Raw genomic sequence first — 22,269 nt, 5'->3', positions numbered from 1 at the left:
GGTCCTGCAGCAGCCCAAGAACGTCTCCAGGTGACATCCTGGATGCCTGTAGAGTTTAGTAAAACAAACAGACAGGCTTTATTTTCCCTCTTTCTGAACTCTGGATATATGGAGATATTTTGTCTCTGTGTGTTTTTGATTTCCATGTGTAAATACAGTTCACTTCCCAGGGTTTAGCATAGCACTTCAGAGAAGGGGCAGGAAAGATTGAATCCAGCTCTTCAAATACACTTGGCATGTTGTCCTCTGACGCTGGAGAGGGTCTTTTCCTCTAAGCAAGTGGCACTTCCCCTTCCAGAGTAGTGTTTTGAACAAGGATGGGAGTTGAAAGGGCATCAGAGCACATAATAGCTGTGTGGAGTATGGAGATAGACACACACCTGTGTGCACAATAAGTGTTTGTCCCTTGCTGAAAAAGGAAGAAAATTGTTTGCCTTCCAATTCAGTATTTTCTTCTTTATTTAAGCAATTTTAGAAGATGGATGCAAAAGGGAAATGATAGTTTCATTGTATTTGTCGTAAACCAAGGGCACAGATGCCCTAATTGCTCTTGTGAGATTTTTGTGTGTGTTTTTTGGCATTGCCCATGTGGTAGTGAATTCCCCATCAGCTGGATTCTCTGTGATGGAGCTGAGGCCGTTCTGAGTGAAGGAGCTGAATCAGTGCTTGTTATTTTTGGTTACTAACAGTATACTTGAATTCAGGAACTCGCCTGCTCCCTTCCCCCTTTCTCCCCTCCTGTGCCTAAATATATCCCACCAGTCAATCAGCACTGGCAGGCATCAGTGCTATGGCTGTCAGATCGAGTTAGTTGTGGAGAGCCAGAGCTGCTGGCTTGGGTTTTTGGGCTTGAAAATGTATTCAAATAGTGGCATTGTCATTTGACTTGCAAATAAGTATAGTCTGGTAATGGGGCCCTTGTATAGAAAGAATGATGCAGCACTTCAGACAAATCTATGTCTTCTTCCCATGAAGCAGATTAGCAATAATACAATCCACACTGGTGTTTATGGCTGCATGCTCAGTGAACACAGACATTTCTGAATTTTCATTAATGGTGGATTTGTAATTTTTAATGGAACAAAGAAAAAACACTGGAAATCAGAGAAATGCTAATGCCTTCCTGAGAAACTTGGACAACATTTGGTTTAGAGGCAAATCTGCTCTGGTTGGCATTTTCCCCTCTTAGTTCTTCTCCCCTTATCTGGGCTTGTTGGGTGGTTGGTTGCTGGAGAGCAGCACTTAAGTGAGCACATTATCTTTGTTGCTGCTCCTTCCCAAAGCAAGGGACTGGCCTTTGGTGACGGCATAGCGATTGCCACAGCAACCAGGCAGGATGTCACAGATTCACAAGTGTGATTTTACATTCAGAACAGCAGCAGGAGCAGATGGATATTGGAAACCAAGTCCCCACCCCCTCCCTTTGCCTCCTTGTGCTCCTTCCCAAAGCTGGAGCAGCCCTTCTCACCAGGGCTCTTTGTGATCGCCCTGCCCGATGCCAGGGGTGGGTTCAGCTGGGAGTGCTGGGCTGCAGCGTGCTGGTGCCACTGCCCTGGCAGTGCCACCGTGCCCCTTTGTGACTTTGGGACTCACCGAGGCAGAGCGAGCGAGCTCGGGAACTTGGGCTCAGCCTAGCTTGGATGTTGTTCCATTAACATTGCTGGTGGCTTTATTCTTTTAATCCTGAATTTAGCAGAATGAGCAAGCCAAGCCTCGCCGTGGGTAGTCAGACACATTGGGGAGCCATCGTGCACAGAAGTTGATTGTAACACCCACCCACCGTGTGGGCAACAGCCTCGGGAGCATATGCTCGGTCTGTTTTCCCAAAAAAGACACTATTGGAAACAGATGCAGGAAGGGGTTTGCGCTCAGTAAAATTCGAGGTCGGGGCCTCTGGTTTGAAGCACAGGGATCCTGTTCAGCATCCCAGCTGAGGCTCTGTGGGCAGGCTGCAGTCACCGTGGGCTGGGCTCGCCCCAGGGGCAGGGGGTGCAGGAGGACCTGAACTCGCCGGTCCCTTGTCACGGGCACCTCTGCTCCTGCCCATCCTCCCCGTGTGACAGTGACCCTGCACTCCTCTGGGAGCCTGACTGGTGGCCTGGTACTGCACTTCAAGTCCCCCGGTGCTGGCCAGTGTGCCAGAGCCTTGCAGCTGGCCAGGGGTGCCTCTGGATGTACCCCAGGGCCAGGTGAGCCCATGCTCCGAGCCGGCTCTTGTGCTCCTGCAAAGCCCTGAGCAAACACCTTGGACTCCTGTGTGCTACAGCCACTTCGGTGCTGATTCGACAGAGAAACAAAACTCAGGAGCCCTGGAGCACAAATGACTTGCCCAGACCTGGCCAGGTCTCCTCAGAGACTCCTTATTCTGCTGAAAATTGTAGGCTCTGCTCTAGCGGGCTGAGGCACTCTGAAATTATGCTCAAGTTTAAAGTTTCAAAGGAGTTAGGTATCAAATTTGCACTGACTTGGATTTCACTAAGAGCAGTGTATCTATTTTTGTCTTGCAGCAGTAGGGTTGCAGACCAAGATCCCCTTGTATTTTTATTTTATTTGACTTTGAAAACACCAGCTGTGATCCTCTGCATAGTTACTGGTATGAAACACATGAAATTTTAATTAGCTTGGGTGAAGGGAAGTTCTGGTAATTGATTTAATATATAAATGCCCCTCTGGTTTCTTTAGTTTATGTGCTGGAAAGATTGCATTAGAAATTTTCCTATAACGGGAGATTTAAATGCATTTTTAGGACTGTCTTGAAATCAAAAAGTGAAGTGCCTTTATAAATGACTTAGATGAAAGGTACTATTGATATTTCACTATTTCAGATAAAAGTAGATTATATCATTATTATTATTATTTCTGTTATTTTTTCTATTAGTATCTTAATGGACCCAGTCAGTGAGTGCTGAAAAGTGGACAAAGGAGCATTAGTGCTGTACATCCAGACTGATCAGTCTGTGCTGGTGTCGCTGTGGTCGTGGCAGATCACAGGAATTTCCCTTTGCTTTCTCCTGCTGCCCACGTGCTCTGTGTTCACCTGTCTCCTCGGGTCTCACCTGTCTCCTCGGGTCTCACCTGTCTCCTCGGGTCTCACCTGTCTCCTCAGCTCCCAAGAGCCTGCAGGCAGATCCCCAGGCAGCAACTGGTTGTGTCTGCAGGTGATTTACCCTAAAGGCCAGACTCCTGTCTCAGTTCAGACCCTGCTGCTGGCAGCTGGACTCCTTTGCTCACCTCTGCAGAGCTTTTGGCCTTTCCTTCTGCCTCTGTCCCTGGACATCATTTCTGGTTTTCTTCTCTGCGTTCTTTTGTGCTTCTTAGCGAAACAATGAAAGAGAAAATCCCTCTGAACTCTCCCGAGTAGTTCCATAAGAAGTAGCACTGACACTGACACTAACACCTGCTCCACCTGGGAGAGGCTCTTGGTGCTGGGAGTGATCTTGGTGCTCCCCCAGTATTTTACAGACACGCACTGAAAAGCGTCTTTATTCAGTTTGACTGTTGCTATTATGTGGCGAGGCATTCAATAAAAGTTGTGATTTATGAGATGTGTGTGGCCGTTGTTGTTTTTTGCTCTGTCATCTATCAGGGAGAGAAAAGCCAGGCCTGATAATTCTTGGCACTTGGTTTTTTCAGTTAAGAATGTCAGCTGTCAGGCTGTCAAGAGAAGTTATTTCTCTGGGTTTTTTTTTTTTAATAGGCAGAGATCCTGCTTCATACTGTGCTGGGTTGATAAGGGAGTGCTTTCTGTACTGCTGAAAAGTGTGTCCCATGGTAAGGCCCTTGGTGTGTGCCCACTTAAACTTCAGTGCTTTGTGTTTTCAGTGTGTGACAGCACTTGATTGCTTAATATACAAATGCATTCACTTTCTTTTTTTGCAGCTTTTATGTGGTTTTTTCCTCCTCTTTTCCCTTTCTCTCCTTCTGAATGGAATAGAGTTTTTTTTCCCCTTCTCTGTGACTAGGTATTTAAAAAGTGCTCTTTTGCAAAATATGTGCACATTAGATAATCTGGTGTTGCATAAAAGCTCTTTCATATTTTGGGGGCTTCATGCATGCATAAAACAGGCCTAATTGAAGATACAGGCTGTTTGTCACGAATGTGAATATAAGGATAGGGGACAGAGGGGAAGAATTATGTTAAATACCAGGGTGATGTGTTTTTTTCTGTTTTCCTTATTAGTTATTTGCAAAAATGTATCAAAAAGTCATTTTGATGCAGTGCACAATAGTATCACAAACTTGTGCTTTGCATCCTAAGTGCCTGGTTAGAGCACAGTTAGAAGCTGAAATCATTCCTCGATTAGTCCCTGGAGTCCTGTATGAGTCTTTAACTCTCAGCATGTGGTCTGTGATTTAACAGTGGATGAAGGATGGCTGAGCTGCAGCTGTGTGGAGAACCTCAAATTTTCCAATCTGCAGCCTCTCCCCTTCCTCCTGCAGAGGAGCCATCAAAACCTTGCCAGAGCTGGCAGCATGTTTACCTTCGGGGCAGGACTTGGGAGCTGGCAGGAGTGGCAGGCTCTGGTGGGGAGCAGATCACTGTCAGAAGGAGGCAGGGGAGGTCTCTGGTGGCCCTGCAGCTCTTGGGTGCTGGGACATGAGCCTGGCTCACAGCTGTCATCGTGTGCCTGCAGGTACAGCTTGTGGAGATCTTGTTTTGGTGAGTCAGTCCCCATGGAAAAGGAAAACATTTCCTGTGTGTAATTCAGCCTGGACAGCTCGCTCACGTGCTGTGTATCACGCTGAAGGTACGAGGCTGAAGAGGAGGGATAAAGGTTTGATTGTTAGCCTCTAGGAGCTGCTTTGATGTACAGCACTGTGTGTGTGGTTTATAGATGGTTCCTAGGTCCTTACAGATGTTTTAGTCCTGTGTCTGTCTGTCCAAGTCAAGGCACAGGGCTTCTAGACTTAAATGAGAATTCCCGCTGTAGGTGCAGGTCTGGCAGCTCTCGGGAGGAGCAAAATGCCCAGACAGGCAGTGTGGGTGCAGCTGTGGGGCTGGGCTGGGTCTGTCCCTGCAGCAGCCCTGGCTCTGGCAGGGCCCTGCTGGCAGAGGTGCTGCTGCTGCTGCTGCAGCGCTGCTCCAACACCGCAGCCTCAGGAGCGCAGCAGGCAGATGTGAGCAGGGCTCCCACTTGGCCCGAGTCGCACTGCACAAGTGGCTGTTCATGGGAAGTTGTCCCAGCTTTTCATGTCCTGCCAGACCTGGAAATCCAGTCATCTCAGTGACTTGGCCTTTTTATGTGACATTTTTGGCAGTGTTGTAATGATCTAGGTACTTGAAAGTCTGTGAGTGTATTGAGCTGTGATAGGCTTTGATACTGGCAGAGTTCTTGTGCTAGGGAAGATGGGGAAGGAGTGTATATCCAGCCAAGTGTTTATTTTCAGTAACATCAGTATTATTAGAGACCTCTTGGTGTTAGAGATCAGGTAAGAATGAGTCTCTCCATCGTAGCTGGAGTTGCTCAGCACCTGCACAGCACTTCTGAGCTGCTCACCTGGACAGGAAGCTGTGCTGGGGCATGCTGAGGATCAGCTGCTGCTGTTCACAGCTTGGTTGGTAGCACAGAGCTTGGCCATGCCTGCTGGGCTGGGCTCCCAGCCTGTGCCTCAGGCTGGCATGGCTTTAGTTCCCTCTTGTCTGGAGAAGTCCCTGAGCTGCTGTGGGGAGCCCAAGCCTGTGGTGACAGTGCTGGCTATCCTGGCACAGCTCCCTTTGGGAAAGGAGCAGGAGAGGTGGCCTGCTGTGGTGGGCAGGTAAAGCTGAACCCATCAAGGTGCTGCTCAGAGCTGGTTTCCTTCCCCCTGGCTGCTGAGGGTGTCCTGCCCCTGAACACAGCACAAACACATCCCTTCCCGCTGAACCTCCTGCCAAGTGCTCGGGGTTACAGTGTTAACAGCTTTAAATAAATTCCTCCTGGAGATAACTGATTTATTAGGCTCCTACCCTTCTGAAAGCAAAGCTAGTCACAATTAACAAACAAAGCAGCATGGGGCAGTTATCATTGTGGGTAATAAATCTTTTGATGTTGGGTATGACTGGCTGATGGGCTTGGAGAGCAAAACTCCAGAGCAAGTGTGACTTCAGCATGGGCCAGTGGCAGGGACTGACGTGACACATCGGTGATTCTGTGTACCCAGGTGTGTGATGGAGGAGGACCCTGGGCAGGAGGCAGCCCTGCCAGTGTCCCTGCAGTGTCAGTGGCACCGTGGGCAGCACCTTGGCTTCACACAGTGCTTTCCCAGTGTGTCTGCGCTCCTTGTTCTCCGCAGGACACCCAGGTGCAGAAACCAGTGACGTGTCAGCTTTGGGCAGCAGGAGAAGGGCCCCTGTGTGGTGCCCCAGCTGCTCTTTCAGCCTGCCATCCTCCCTGGCTCTCGGTTTTGATGGTACATGGCTGAGAAATGAGCCCTCCAAGTTGTGGTTGGTAGAAGCTGTTGTTCCCTGGTGGCCTCTCTGTTTGAATAAACAATTGGTCCCAGACCTGGTGGCGTGGTTTCCAGCGCTGGGGAGATATTTCTTGCTGGGTTTGTAAAAATGATCTAAATGGATCCGACATTGTGGCCATAAAACATCTGTAACATTACACATTTAGTTATGTTACTAGAGACTTGAGTTCATTTTGATGGGCAGTATTTTATCTGCTACTTTTCCCCTTCTGAAAGCAAAGCTTTCTGTAGAGGAGGATTTATAGAAATATATTTCTAGTACGAAAAAAGTCATGCACATTAAGATGTTGGAGTAAAGAAGAAATAATGTCTTTTTTTGGAGACCTTGGCTGATTTATCTCTTACTTGGTAGTTTGATATGGCCTTCCTGGCTAGGAACAATATTTTTTTATTCTTCCTTTAATAACAATAATGTCAGTAACAATGTCTTGCACTATTCCAGCATCTTCAAATCAGACTTTCAGCGGGTTAGGCATTTAATGAGTGAAACCTCACAGGCTCCATTGAGCTGTGGGGATATATTGCTGTTCTTTTTGTGGAAATCAAGGCACATAGCACTCGATTGTGCAACGCACTCAGCCTAATGAGGCTTCCCCAAATACTGCGAGTTCAAATGCGTGCTTAAATGCTGAGCCCTGCAGTCTCCAGCTGAGCTCTCCCAAGACTCTGCGATACGTCAGTGCTGTGGAGACTGAGACTTGCCCTGTGGTCACTGGGTGAGTAAACATCACACAGGGGAGACAGCTCGTGGAGCTGTGTGCTGCTGCCTTCCTTTGGAAGAAGTGTTGGTGTTTTCTCTTGCCCTGCTCCCGCTCTTCGTTTGTGGCGCAGCTCCTCGAGGGCCCTTTTATGCCCAGTCAAGGGTTGTTTGATCTGCTTTAGAGTGACAACGATGCTGGTTTAATAATGGCTGCTGGGTTCCCTCCCTGGCAAGGGAAGCATCTCCCCTTTGTGAGCTGGAGGTGGGAGCGCTGCAATTCCTGTAATTCACCACCCATTTGTGCAGGGGGGAAAGGATAAAAGCAAACACAGCGTTTCATAAAGCCATGAGTGTATTTCAACAGCAGTAATAGGCAAATCTGGGCATTTTGCAACATTTTAGTGGTCTCTCATCAGAGGGAAAGCTCACCCTTGCGCAGAGCCTTGCAGCTCCATGGGCTTGACTCAGCAGATGAAGTCAAACCTGCTCATCAGTAAGTGATTGCCATGTGCAGCTAGATTATGTAGATGAAATTAATCAAGGCTAAGGGTTAAAGTATCCATTTGTTCTTTTCAGAGAAATCATCTGGAGTGTTGGGAAGGAGGTAAATTGCTTCACACATTTCTTATTCCTGCCTGTGAATTTTTCTTGTTTTAGCAGATTATCTAGAATCTTAGCAGAAGGCTCCCATCACTGATTTTACAGGGTTATCATGAAAAATTAGTTGATACTGACTTAGAAGCATTTAAATTATGTCATGCTCTCTGTGCTGTAGAGGTAATAAATTTCTTTGGACTGGTCTCAGTGTTTGGAGCTGGAAGAATTTCCAAACTCTGGCAGAATCCTTTTCCTCTCCAGTTCAGGCTGTGTGGTTGGGTTTGTTGAACTCTGAGTTCCAGGACGTTCCTGAGTTTCCCAGGAGCATTTGTCACTCACCCTGGGGCGGGCTGGAGGTGTCAGCAGCTCTGTCCTGGCTCCTCTGCACAGGAGCGTGCCTCTCACTGTTCTGCTCAGCCTCCTGGGTTTGGAGAGCAGGGCAGCCAGGGCCTTCTTGCATCGATCCAGGACTTGGGTTGTGTTTTGGGAAGCGGAGGAGTTGGTTCCCCACTTCAGTCCATCCTGCTTCACCTTCAGAGCTGTGCTACAAACCGACCTTGAACATGCCCTTGGAAACACTGTCCTCCAACGGGACATAAAATGTGACAGCCAAAGGTTTTCTGGTTGTGTTTTGGGCGTGGCACAAGCTGTTGCCTTGGGGAAGATGGTGTAACCTAGGTGAGGAGTTGGTGCAGTGGTAATGGCCAGTTAATCCTTCTTTCCCCTGAGTACTGCTGGCAGGGCTTCCAAAAGGAGGTCCCTGGGCTGAATGCCACCAACCCCTTTCTTCCCCTCCCTCTTCTGCCTCCCTCCCTCCCTCTCTCTGCCTGCACAAGGTGAAGTTTTGCCAGTAGCCTGTAGATTGAGGACCAGAAGCTTAATTGCTTCCCACTGGGGCCTTTGTCCCTTATTACTTGGGCATTGCAAAAGTCCCCCCTCCCAGTCACGTTGGGCAGTGCTCTCCATTTGTGGCCCTGAGATGTATTAATTTAAAAATAATTATCTTCGTTTAAAGTTATTAATGCCGTTTTTAAGCACTGCTGAACAGTAATCAGGCAGGCAGGTTGGATAAGTTGTCTGCACTCAGTGAATATTTAGTTACCTTCCTACCATACCATGCACAGGGAGCTGAAGCAACCAGGGGGATTTAAATAGGTTTGCTCTGCTCCCCTGCTCTTGCCGTGCCTTCTGTAACCTGTAAAAGAGTTAACTGGAGCACAGGAGGTGGGAGCAGCCCTGAGGGATGTGATATAACTGGTTATAGCAGGCTGTGGGGCCAGGAGCTATTCCTGGGCTCTGGAGGGCTGAGCACTGGCTCTGGTGAATTTTACTGTATCTTTTGATATGAAGCTTGGAGGCAGATTTTGCTCAAAAGACCTGCTGAGCTCTCACAGCTGGGGCTGATTTTCAGGCTTGGATCTGCCCCGCAGGGAGCTCTGCGTGGGGCAGGTAAAGGTGTTGCTGTGCCTGGAGAGCTGAGGGTGGCTCAGGGGGGTCTATGGGATGCTCTGCCTGGACAGCAAGCCCTTCTTTTGGGAGCAGCCCCTTCCTGGGGCTGGGTGTGGGCCATGGCAGGCTGCCATCACCTACCTGTACCTGTGGGTGGGTGAGCGAGGGGCTGGTCCTCCCAGGGGGGCAGATCAGGGAGTTAAATCCCGTGGCAGTTGGGAAGATGGACCAGGAAGGGCTTTGCTTGGCCCCTGGCCAGGTTTGCTTGTGAAACTCCAAGGATGGCTTTGGCAATTGCTGCCAGTTCAGTCTTGGAAAAACCAGTTTGTGTGTTCTGCCTCCTGCTGATGCCACAGCCATCGAGGCAGGGAAATGCAGCACTGCCAAAACCCTCCCAGCAGTACCAGCAGAACCCAGGGCAGCCAGAGTCCAGGAGTACAGCAGGGCCGGGTTTCGTTTCTGAATGGGGTGGGAGAACACAGCCCACGTGTATTTTGCCAGAAATCAGGGGAGCTGATTCCCCCCGCTGGGAATGTGTGCTGCTTTTTGGATTAAAGAGCCCTTTCATTCCCACGGGCCTTCTGCAGCCCGAGCAGTTCTCACAGGATGACACGAGCTTACCCAGGGGTCAGGCACAAGGTATTTGCAGCCTTTAAGTCTTGCTGAAATCCTATTTTGAATGCTTAGGCGTGCTGTACGTGGCACGTAAAGCCTCTGCAGGGGCTGTGCTGCCGTGGCTCCAGCGCAGCTCGGCCGGGATGTTGGGAGCACAGTGCCCAGCTCAGCACCTCCTCCACCTGCACAGAAACACCTGGAGGCAGCATGGCTCTGGGCTGTTCTCTGTGGCAGCTTTCACTAAACACTGCCTTTTTCCTCGTGTCTTTGCATCCTGTTTCAGTTGGGGTTTTAATAGCTTTTTGGAATTTCCTAGGAGGATCCCAGAGGCAAAAAACTAAAAAAACCTAGAGAATTCTTATGGTGTGTGCTCTGCCAAAGAAGCCTGGCAGTTCTGTTAACAAGATCGCTTCCCGTTACATGAATTATTGTTGCTTTTAATTAGAAGTAATGCTGTAGTTTGAATGTACAGCACAATGGGGTATAAAATGCAGTTCAGCACGGGCACCAAAGCTGGTTTTTCCAATTATAAATCTATTTAGAAGGTGGATACACTAGAAATGATGGAATGGCAAACTGCAGATGAGGTGAGCAGGCTGGGATACACATGCACCCCTGCCCACGCTGTCGTACAAGAGAGAGGAGAGTGCTCTGGAAAACAGTTACATATGCATAATTAGTTTAATCTGAAATTAATGCTAATTTCAGCAATTTGCGATGCAGATTCACTATTAGTGCTCCAGTCCACTTGCACTACATTGAGAGGTTGAGGATGCAAACCTTGATGAATTGCACACTGGAGTGTGCCAGAAACGAGTTCAGGCACAGGTTCCCAGGGTGTTCCTTGAGCCCCTGTGCTGGGTGTGTCTGTCTCCTGCTTTGGGATTTTTCAGGGATTTTACTTCCCGGCATGGCCTGCCAGTGGCACACTCGTCTCCTGTCTGTGCCAGCTGGGTGTCAGCACTCATCCCTTCCACCCTCACCATCCTGAGCCAGCAGCTCTGCACTAAAGCTGGAGGCAGAGGGACAGCTAAAAGGCTGTGTAAAGAATGGTTAGGAAGTGATACTAAAAGCCATTACCCTGAAGTTAAATAGGTAACTTCTTTGTTGAATGTAGACAGCCTTGGTGCATCTAGAAGGAATGCTGGATACTTACTGCTTGAGATTTTGAAATTCTGAGAATCCTGAAAAATATTTAATGAGCTTAAAATCTTCTTTTTTCATTTTTGCTAGTCAGGATAATAAGACAGTTTTGGTGGGGAAGGAAGAGCCACAAGAAGGTGATGAGCAGCATTACTGTGTGAGTGTGAGGGATGTTCAGGGGCTCGGAGCTGGAGCCCCCAGCCCTGCAAAACCTCATTCCTTCATTTCCTCTGGGTAGGCTGGGTTTAGCTCACATTTGTATTGACATGTTTGAGTGGGACATGTTCCCAGAGACTGCATCTTCAGCCTGTTGTTTAGAGGAGAATTACCTGATACGCCCCAAACTGATCTAATTACAGCCATAACCTTGCACAGAATGGCATAAACTCAGCAGACTTGCCTGGCTAAAGCGGGGAAGGTTTTCTTCCTGCTCCTGCACCTCCTGAAGTGTTTGCTCAGTTTCAGAGCACAAAGACAATTATATTTTTCAAAAGCCAAGCCAGTAAAGAGAATGTAACCTTGAATGCCTCCTCGCAGGAGTAGTCACATGTGTTTTGATTAACTCAGCACCAGCACCGTGTACAAACAGAGCAATTCTGTGATGCTCACAATTAAAGGGCCTCACACCAGCCTCGGGTCTCCTCTCCTGGCAATTCCTTACACAGCGAGAGAGAGACACCTTCAGTACACAAACCCTCCAAAACCACCTGGTAGCCACAGTTTGCAGAGCCCTGCAGTAGCCAGGGGTGGATATATTACACTGCAAATGAAATCCAAAGACACGGAGCTGTGAGTATTGTGGTTTCAGAGTGACCCAGACCTCTTGGAGTCGTCAATAAAACATGGGCTTGTGATTGATTCACACAAATCGCTTCCTATTGCCCAAAGCCCGGTGCTGCACCCAGGAGAGGGCAGGTGGGGCTGCTGGCAGAGGGTCCAAACCCACCAGGGCTTCTGTGACACCATCGCTGTTGGGAGCAACCTCCAGAAAGCAGATTCCGAATTTGCTCACAGGAGAAGGCAGAGCTCCTCAGTGACTTCCACTGGAGGAATTCAGACTGGCAGGGTGTGCCCCAGGTGTCCAGGCTGTGTGTCCCGTGCCCTGCTCTGCTGCCAGAGCCACGGGCTCTGCACTTTTCCCTGGGGAAGCCTCGCCCTGTCTGTGTCTGACTGCCGGGTGAGGATGAGCAGGTTAGAGCAGGGTCAGGGGCTGTTCCCAGCTGCTCCCAGTCCCACACGCTGTCTGATACTGCACAGGGGTGAGGCCACCCCAGCACAGAGGTGCCAGGCGTGGGGAGCAGCTCACCTGGCAGAGCGGCAGGGACAGGAACGGGCAATGGCAGCTCCTGTGCAGGGGCTGGGAGCCCCAGCTGAGCGTGGCTGGCCGTCCTGGCTCTGTGGTGAGGGGGTCCCCTTCACCTGAGGGGGAGCAGGCTGCTCCTGGTCTCTATTGCCCATGTCCCTATTGCCCATGTCTGCCCTGCATTGTCCCTCCTGCCCATTTACTACTGCCCGTGTCCCCTGTGTCCCACGGCCACACCTCCCCACCTATCTGTGTCCCCTGCCCGTGTCCCCCTGCCCATGTCCCTGCTGCCCCTGTCCCCCTGCCCATGTCCCCCTGCCCGTGTCCCCTGCCCGTGTCCCCCGTGTCCCTATTGTCCATGTCCCCCTGCCCATGCCCCCTGCCCCTGTCCCCCTGCCCCTGTCCCCATGCCCCCCTGTCCCCCTGCCCGTGTCCCCGTGTCCCTATTGTCCATGTCCCCCTGCCCATGTCCCTGCTGCCCCTGTCCCCCTGCCCCTGTCCCCATGCCCCCCTGTCCCCCTGCCCCTGTCCCCCTGCCCGTGTCCCCCGTGTCCCTATTGTCCATGTCCCCCTGCCCATGCCCCCTGCCCCTGTCCCCCTGCCCGTGCTCGGTGTCTCGGGTGCCACAGGAGGGGGAAGGCAGCAGGCCCTGCTGCAGAGGCAGGGCAGGGTGTGTGTGTTCCGTGCGGGTGCTGGGGGCAATGTGGGAACAAAGCAATTCAACAGTCTCTTCAGGGAAATGTGGGTTGTAAAAGCAGACTTAATTTTGTGCTTCGCTTTGGTACCAAAGAGCTGATTTCTGAAACCGTTTCCCAGCTCGCAATACATCTCTAGGCATTACAGTGTTGTGAATTTGCTTGTCATTACCAATATTTTCTTTGACTGAAGCTATTGAAACAAAGTGGTCTTTTTTTTTTTTTTCCTATAACCTTCAATCTTGCTTCTAAAAGCAGTAGCTCTCTTTTGCTTTCTTTCTTGGTCAAATATAAAAACGATGATAATTTCAAATACTGCTTTAGAATAATTGCTTTCCTCCCTCTTTTGTATGACAACAGAAGCTTGGCCTGATCTTAAATCAGATGTTGGCAGGCAGAGGGCTCTTGACAGCCCTGCAAAATCCTTTAGTTACAAGTCGGCTTTAGCCAATTCTTTATTTGTAAATGACAATTTTCTACAGAAAAATATATGCTTGGGCTTCAATTTTGGAGCCCTAGATTGCAGCCAGGAAAAAAATAATTGAATTTTTACACATTTTTTTTCTCTTCTCTTTTTCTTCCTAACTTTAAAAAAAACCCAAACAGAAAAAGTGAGGCTGTGTAAGGTGTGATTGGAGCTGTTTGAGGGGAGTATGTGCCCTGGTTGATGTGCATGGCTGTGGGGACAGAAGTGATGATTAATTTGTTCTGTGCTGGGAGGATTTGGGGCTCCTCTAAGTTTCGTGTCCGATGCCCCAGCCCCGTGGAGGCTTTGCCCGTGTGTGTGGCAGGGTGGAGCAGGTCTGGGCTGTCCTCATGACCTCAGTGGCCCTCACCAAAGGCATTTTCAGAGTCTTTAGTGAAAAATTAAGGAGGTGCTGAAACGTGCAGGTGCCAGGTGGATCCCTGCGCCTGTTTTTCCCCTGTTTGAGCAGGCATGTCCTGGCTCTGGAGTTAGGGGCATTTTTCCCTTCAGTCTCTGGAAGTCTCTTCACCCAGCTTGCAGTCTCTTCTCGCAGTTTTTCAGTGCCTGGTTTGTTGCTGAGGTGCTTGTTGGCTCCCAGAGCTAGGCAGTGGTGACTCAAACATCTGTCCTCGCTGAGCTGTGTCCAGCTGCAGGGCCATGGCCTGTCCTGAGCCCTCCCCAGGCCCTTCAGCGAGAGCAGACAGCATTGTCCTGGCTCTGCCTTCAGTCATGGCCTGTGAGTGCTGTGTGTCTGTGTCACTTTGGGATCAGCTGGTGTCACTTTGGGACCAGCCCACCAAAGCCACGCTGGGGTTTGTGTCCCTGGGCTGACCTGCCCATCTTTGGGAGCTGCAGGCTGTGGATGATGGGTTCTGCCGTGGTGTGGGATCCAGCAGCAGCCCTTGCAGGGGATCCAGCAGCAGCCCTTGCAGGGGATCCAGCAGCATCCCTTGTACAGGATCCAGCATCCCTTGTACAGGATCCAGCAGCATCCCTTGTACAGGATCCAGCATCCCTTGTACGGGATCCAGCAGCATCCCTTGTACAGGATCCAGCAGCCCTTGTACAGGATCCAGCATCCCTTGTACAGGATCCAGCAGCATCCCTTGTACAGGATCCAGCATCCCTTGTACAGGATCCAGCAGCATCCCTTGTACAGGATCCAGCAGCATCCCTTGTACAGGATCCAGCAGCATCCCTTGTACAGGATCCAGCATCCCTTGTACAGGATCCAGCAGCATCCCTTGTACAGGATCCAGCATCCCTTGTACAGGATCCAGCATCCCTTGTACAGGATCCAGCATCCCTTGTACGGGATCCAGCAGCATCCCTTGTACAGGATCCAGCAGCATCCCTTGTACAGGATCCAGCAGCATCCCTTGTACAGGATCCAGCATCCCTTGCAGGGGATCCAGCAGCATCCCTTGTACAGGATCCAGCAGCATCCCTTGCAGGGGATCCAGCAGCATCCCTTGTACAGAATCCAGCATCCCTTGTACAGGATCCAGCAGCATCCCTTGCAGGGGATCCAGCAGCATCCCTTGTACAGGATCCAGCAGCAGCCCTTGGCCCTGTTGGGCCAAGCTCAGGCTCAGCTGGGGCAGAGAAGGGGCTGGGGCTCAGCTGGGGGCTGGGGGGCACAGAGAGGTTCCTGGAGGGGCTGATCCAGCCCTGGGATGGTGATTCCGTGGGCACAGGCTGTGCTGGCTGGAGGATGCTGCATCAGCAGCTCTTTCATCATTTGATTACTTTAAAAGTAACTGTGCGAGTTCCTTTTAAACTGACCCGTGGAAACTTAATAACACATCACTTGGATTTGATGTAATTGCCTCTCCTGCCAAGGAGCCTTCAGCCTGTCTGTAGGAAAAGGAGGGGCAAAGGCACCTCTGCTTTAAGGTGGTAGCTATGAAGAGACAATGTTTGGACTCCTTTTTCACTTTTATTTGCATTGAGAAGCACAATAAAAATCATTTATTAAAAAAAAATATCCGGGGGCTAGAGTTGTTATTGAGAGCCTTTACTCAGCCATCTCTCAAATAAAAACAAAACAAGACAGAGAAAGAACTATCTAATCAAATCGAATTGAAATTGCTTTTGTAAAGAAGTATTCTCATTATCTGGGTTAGGGATGGGATCTGAAGAATTTTTTTTTTTTCCACGTATTGTTTGAAATAATCTGGTTAAACCATATGCTTGTCTTGTAATTTCTTACAGATGGTCACAAGAACAAAGAAAATATTTGTAGGTGGATTATCGGCTAATACAGTAGTGGAAGATGTGAAGCAATACTTTGAACAGTTTGGCAAGGTAAGTTCTGCCCAAGTGAGACTACATAGTTGTTCTTTCTTCCCTTTCTTTTTGAAGTGTGTTTTGAAAAACAAAAGTGCATTGAGGACTGAGCTCAAAGGAGGGCCAGGTTTTTGCCTTTCCGTGTCATTTCTTGAAGCCTCTGGGATTCCTTTTCTGTTTGTTGCTTGTGTGTGTACAACATTGCCAACACTGTTTACTTCCACTGAAGAAAAAAGCATCACTGGGAGGTGAATCTGTGTCTGTTCAGGAAAAATCTGACCCTTAGCTGAATGATTACACAGTTGTCTTCTCCATAAAATCAGCCTTCTGCTAGGCCCGATTGCAGTGGCAAAAAGGGCAAATAGATGTATTGGAAAGCTCATTAATTTCTGAAAATGCCTGAAGGAGCCATGTGAAAAGCAAGAGTAATGTGGAAGTCACTAGAATATCCACTTAATTTCTTACTAGAAAATCCTTCTGCAAGTATGTATAGAATGCTGGCATCATTGAAAAATAAAAAACAGCAACAGCAACAACAAAAAAAAACCACAGCAAAAGGACCCCTCACCAAAACCCCAAAACAAACAAGTTTATGCAGAGAAGGAGATCTGAACCTTGCCAGAATAGTCTTTGCTGTGATTAAAAGCTCAAACCCCACTGTCCAGGCTTTGGCTGGTGCTTAGTGACACTGACTTCCATGGGGCTCCTTGGAAGCTTCTGGACAATTGTTCAGGAGTGGGTGACGAGCTCGTGGAGCTGCCTGCTCTGAGAGCAGCTCGTGGCACCACCTTCTGCCAGCCCCACTGGCCACGGGGCTCCGTGGGCTCCAGCTCCATGGATTCCAGCCTGACAGCTCAATTCCTGTCTTTAGCAGTGCAGGAATTGATGTTTTAGATGCAAGATTGCGTGAGGACACAGCAGGGTATCCCGGAGCAAAGCAGCTCCCATTCCTTGTAGTTAGTTTATGTTTCTTTTATCTGCCTTGAAAAGCCTGAGCCAGGCAGGATTTTGTTGAGGGCTGAGGAGGCGAGTTTATAAATGGTTCCTGTGTTGGATTGATAGTTGTTTTGCAAACCAGTCATTTTATTTTCAATAATAATCTTCGATTCCGGCAGGATGTTTACAGCCTGCTGAGCCTTTTATTAAAGGATTACATGAGCTTTTGGATGTTTCTTCTGTAGTTACTTCTAATTGCAGAACTCCACTAACCTGTATTTTTCAAGTTAATAATAGTTTCAATATAAGCGCTTTGCATATTGTCTGGATGTTGTCTTAATATAGTCTTTTTAATTTCACCATCTGGTAGTTTCATGCTTGCAATTTTACAGTCCCTGAGAATGCAGCAGCCAGGCTGTGTCTCGGAGTGACTGGGGATTCGGGACACTTTGGTTCTGCTTTCATGCTCTGCCATTCTTGAGACAGCCTAGCAGAGGTCTGCCTTCCCAAAGGCAGTACTTTGGAAAAATCAAGTGGTTTTTTCCTTCAAGCATCTCAATTTTGCAGGCTAAAAAACTTAAGGAGCTGAAAATTGCTTGAGTTGGGATCAAGGTAGGAGCCCATGGCCATGTCAGCACAGCTGGGGTTGTCCTGCTGAGGCTGAGCTCCTGCAGGAGTCAGGCTGGCAGGGCTTGGTCCCTGTCACTCCAGGTGCCCTGTGCCACAGCCCCTGCTCCAGCTTGTGAAGAGTTTGCTGGAGCTGCTGGTGTTTGGGGCAGAGGCTGCTTGGCTGTGTGACCGTGGCCTGACCCTGGTGCAGGCGTTGGGGTTCTCCCCACAGCACTGCTCTGTATCAGCTGGGACAGTTTGGTTTTGGGGTGTTCCGAGGTGATTCTCCTCAGGCTCTGGTTGTCAGGAGGTGGTTAATGACCCATAGAAACGGGGAGCTGTGGTTCAGCTGAGTTAGAAGACTTGTTAACATGCTGTGGACAGTGGGATGCTGCCTTCAGATACAGGACCCAGGACTGGTGCTGCAGGACCTTGCAGGACTCAATCCCCCTTCCCTGCCCCTCCAGGACTCCCTTCCTGCCCTCTGAGCAGAGCCTGTGCTCAGCACACAGCCTGGCTCTCCATCAGGCCATAACCATGCAAACAGTGATGCACATCGATTGGCCAGCCCTGCCTTCGCTCCGAGCTTCCTTAAAATAAAGCAAATTGCATTACACAATTAATGTGTGAGGAGCCGCCCGTGTTTGATAAGAGCATCTCAGGTGATTTGCTCTTTGAAATGCTGAGCTTATTTATTGGCGCGGAAAAAATTGCTTACGGAGCGCTGCCATTCCTGAAATCCTGTTTGTACTTGCTGCGAGAGGAGCTCTGCAGCCAGGGGAGGTGGTGGTGCTGGCTGGAGGCAGCTCTCAGAACACAGGATGTGGCACAGCAGCCACCAGCTCTGGGGCCAGAGGGGCTCGCTCCTGTAACTGGAGTTGGCAGGAAGGGGGTACAGTGTCGAATTTGAAACTGCAGCTTTTTGAAAAGTCAGTGCCAGAACCTTTGTCTCCAAGAAAAGGAAAAGCTTTATTAAAACCATCAGTGAAAGTGTTTGATGATACAGCACCAAAGTATGTGGCAATGATAATTCCTGAAACTTAGCTTGTAAGATTTTTCATGGTGATTACTTTCTCTTTGTGAACAATCCCAGGAGTCCCTGATTTCCTTTTGGGGAGGTGGGCATGCTTAGCTTCTGTAAGCTGTGGAGGAAAAGTGGGGAAAATAACCCAAGTGGAGGCAAAAGCCATCACAGAACGAGCACAGAACAGTGTAATGAGCCTTGTGAGTGCTTAGAGCTGCTGGGGCTGGTCCTGTGCACCTGCAGGTGTTGCAGGGCTCCCCAGAGAGGCTTGGCAGGGTCTGGGGAGAGGAAGGATTCTCCTTCCAGTCATTTCAGGAGCAATCCATGGAAGACACAAGAAGGCTAAACTAAATACCAAACTAAGCCCTAAGCATTTACAATCAGTAGAAAAAAAAGCCATTATGTTACTCCTGATCCTGACAGTCTAATGCATTTGTTTGCTGGATCCTCTCCTATTTCAGTCAAAGTTGTTTCAAACATTCTTACAAGCAAAATAAATTCACTGTCCTGACCCGTCTGGGCTCTGCAGCACTGCCCTCGTGCTGGGTGTGAAAAGCTGCTGAGAGCAGGCTTTGAGAGAATTGCAATGAGAAGTGCTGGGGCTGAGGAGGCCCAGGGGAGCTCAGTGGGGCTGGCATTGCTCCCCTCTGCAGGGGCCGTGGCACTGCCCTGGGCAGTGCTGGGGCTGCAGATCTGCCTCGTCTGGCTGGAGGAGGAGGAAGCGTGCAGCTCTGGGACTGGGACGTGCTGGAGCATTTAAGGCATCAGGCATCATTTTAAAAAGGACAAAAACGCAGCAGGCTCCTCAAGCCTCACCTGGAGTCCCGTGAGAGCAGAGGGCAGCTGTGGGTGCTCGCGGGTTCTCGGGACCTGCATGTCCTGCACTGGAGCTGCAGCACTGCCCGGGGCAGGCAGGGCTCAGGTGTGCCCAGAGCTCCTGCGGGAGCAGCCAGCCCTCGCTTGTGCAATTACACTTCACATGGCCAACTGTGTAATTAGTTTGGAAGACTTATGCCTAGTCATTGGTTTATCCTAATCGGCTTTGGCTTTTCCCAACAACAAAGTGAGCTTATTTTCCTAAGCTGAAACAACTCTGCTCCCTTTGTTCCTCTCTTTTATTGTCTCATTCCTTTCATTCTGTTTTACTGCCAAAGTTTTGTTTCATTAGGCCTACAAGTCATTTCCAATCCAGTGGGCTGCTACAATAAGGCCTTTATAACTCAGCTGCCCTGGTTCCCATGTCCCTTCTGGTCCAGAGCCAGGACTTGCTGTTTGACATGGGATTTTAACCCTTTGGCTGCCCCAGCTGCTGCTTCCCCCTTGGTGGGGCTGGGCCAGGCTGAAGCCCTGGTGAGCTCAGGGATCCTAATGATGGTGTGTGGGCATTAATTGATAGGGTAATGGGCTCCAGGTAAGGCATTCGGGCCAAATTATGGGAACAGAACTCTGGGTAAAAACCGTACTGTAATGAGTCGTGGTGGGAACAGTCCTGGGAGTGAAAAGGCCACTGTGTCCTTCCAGCAGGGTGGGAACAGTTCTGGTGAAGGTATGTTCCAGTTGTCCTGAGCCATTAGATCAGCCCACGTAGGACTGTTCTTGTAGAAAAATCATGGATTTTTGTGTAGGAGAAAACACAAATTTAAATTCACCCTTTTTTGAACCAGAATGGTGATGCTTGAAGGAGATGTGTGAAATAGTTTTGTGGACAAGCAATACTTTTCCATATTGCTGGAGGAGGAGTCAGTGCTGGTGGTGGTGGCCCCAGATGTTTTACTTTCAATCTCAGAGCACTGGCTCTTCAATTTCCCTTTCACAGTAATCCTAAAGTGACTTTCAGGGAAGGAGGCTCTGGCACTTGTTTTTTTTTTTTTAATTTTAAATTTCCAGATGAAATTGGACCAGACCAGCGTGCATGAATTTTGTGTTCTGCCCTGGCTTGCCACGAGGTCCCTTAGACCTATCGTAGGCATGTTTCAGCTTCACTTGGAATATGTTATTTCCTCAGGAATGGCTTTTAAGATTTGGAAATTCTGAGACAAGACAGGATTTCTGAATTACTTCTGTGGATTTGAAATGTTTTGTACAGTCACTTGTTATTTCTTGTGAGACATAGGACAGACCAGTGGAATAATAATAATATCTGAATTCTGAGATTTTTTTTTCTGTTGAGCTTTTGGAAATGTGTAGTTTTCTCCTCTCTTCCTTCTGTAGCCTGACTTAGTGTCTAGTGTCAGTTAAAAGAGAGGAAGGTGCTGTCTCACACCTGTCCTGGCTCCAGGCACATCCACGGTGCTGCCTGAACACCAAAACGTGAGAATGAGAATTTCCTCCTTTGGCTGTACCACGCCCTGCATTATAACATGGACCCTGGTGCAAATAACAACCAGTTTAACCTTTGGAAAAATGACCTTTGTAGTGAGGTCCTTCTGCTTTCTCAGTGTGTGTGTCAGGAGGGAAGGAGGTGGGACCCACGGATTTAGGATTTCAGCGTAATTGTGTGGTTTACATCAATCGCTTCCTCCGTGCCCTCCTCCCTGACAGCTGTGAAAATATCCATCAGCAGAAGGGGAGAGAAAACTCCTCCTTGTTTGGCCAGGCTGTCTGGGTGTGAATGAGTTAATGCACTGCTCTGGTATTAAGCACTCCAGTGGTTTACTTTTCCCTGAGACCTCGAGTATGGCCTCTGAAGATGTTTTTACAATAAAGTTGTTAGCATGAGAAAAGGTGGTTTTCTCACCATGGGTTCATTTTGGGGGGATTTGGAAGTCTGTGTGGAGCTGGGGCTAAGGCCAGAGTCGGGAGGTGCAAGGAATTCTGCTCCTATGAAAGTGAAAGCTTAGTGAATTCAGCCTTGGCACAGAGTTTGAATTGTATTGTCACCTCCGTTGGACATTGATATGTAGATTTAACGGTCAATAGGAGACATGGATGGGCTGTCCTTAAAGCATTTGCTTTGCAGAAAAGTCATTTTTCAGTTTGACAGATTGCTAGCCTTTCACATTTTTCAGCACTGTATTTCCCAGTTCAGTACTTGGGAATTGGTTATGTTTTATGAAATGAAGGGGCCAATTTGGACTCTTACTTACATTGCAGTCTGTAATAGCCAGAGTTCCCTAAATATTTGTAATGTGCAGTAAAACAGAGAGTGTGATGGCTTTTTTTTACCTGCTGCTGCCTTCCAGAGTCACTCCAAGCCCTAGGCCTGCTGTGGAACAGCTCAGAGCTCATCCTCTTCTTGTTTCTAAGTTATCTGCATGCACTTGGCAGAAGTTGCTTAATTTGGATCTCCTCATCTCCTTCAAACAGAACCAGCAATAAACAAACACGTCATTGTTTGCAGCTCCTGATAGGTCTGGGACAAAGAAAAGCAGAGTTTTTGGGGGCTGTTCTGTGACAGGAGCAGCAGCACGCCTCTGCCCTGTGCTCGTGCTTTAAAATTCCACTGCTTCCACATTTCCTTGTTTCCACGTTATGTCCGTGATGTGCCAGAGTATAATGAATGTTCCTTTAAATTTTAGCTTTGGCATGTGACGAGAGATGTGGGATATAGGGGTCCCTCATGGCCTAAAGCACTTCTTATTATTTCTTCTCCCTCCCACACATGCTTTTCTTTTCTTTTTTTTTTTTTTAAGCAAACTGAGAAACTTGATCGTTGCTTAAGAAGCAGCCAGTGTTTTCATCCTGCCAGTGAGAAGCTGTACACAGGAAGTCAGTTTTGAGGTGGTCTGTAATAAGCCACATGCTTTGTGGAAGTGGTTTTGTTATAAATTAGATGTTGGTTTCTACCTGGGTTTTATGAAAAGAGGAAATGTTAAGGCGGGATTTGTGGGCACGAAGGCGGTATCAGAGCCCAGCAGAAGTTTGAAGTACAATTTTATTTCCTTTTCTCCTTTGGTTGATGAGGTGCTGAGGAGGTTTCGTGCTGTAGCACCACAGCCTGTGGGAGATGAGTGAAATCAATTATTATTCAGGGACCGTGCTTGGGGAGGGAAA

The 22,269-nt window shown here is 48.8% G+C and overlaps 1 protein-coding gene across 13 annotated transcripts in view; it reads left to right on the top strand.

The window, feature by feature from the left end:
* MSI2 (musashi RNA binding protein 2) overlaps positions 1-22,269 on the top strand; it is a 199,343-nt gene that overhangs the window by 56,059 nt on the left and 121,015 nt on the right. For all 13 annotated transcript variants that reach the window (XR_013340983.1, XR_002465669.2, XM_021533023.2 and 10 more), the window contains exon 6: positions 15,633-15,725. Coding sequence is in view for 11 of the 13 variants with exons in the window: in XM_021533023.2 (XP_021388698.1) it covers positions 15,633-15,725 (93 nt within the window). In the remaining 2 variants the exon portion in view is untranslated. The remainder of the gene's footprint in view (positions 1-15,632; positions 15,726-22,269) is intronic.

Source organism: Lonchura striata, chromosome 20 (assembly GCF_046129695.1).
Source record: "Lonchura striata isolate bLonStr1 chromosome 20, bLonStr1.mat, whole genome shotgun sequence".
Classification (NCBI taxonomy): domain Eukaryota; kingdom Metazoa; phylum Chordata; class Aves; order Passeriformes; family Estrildidae; genus Lonchura; species Lonchura striata.
Note: the sequence above shows the minus strand (reverse complement) of the source record. Positions and strands in the feature narration are given on the sequence as shown.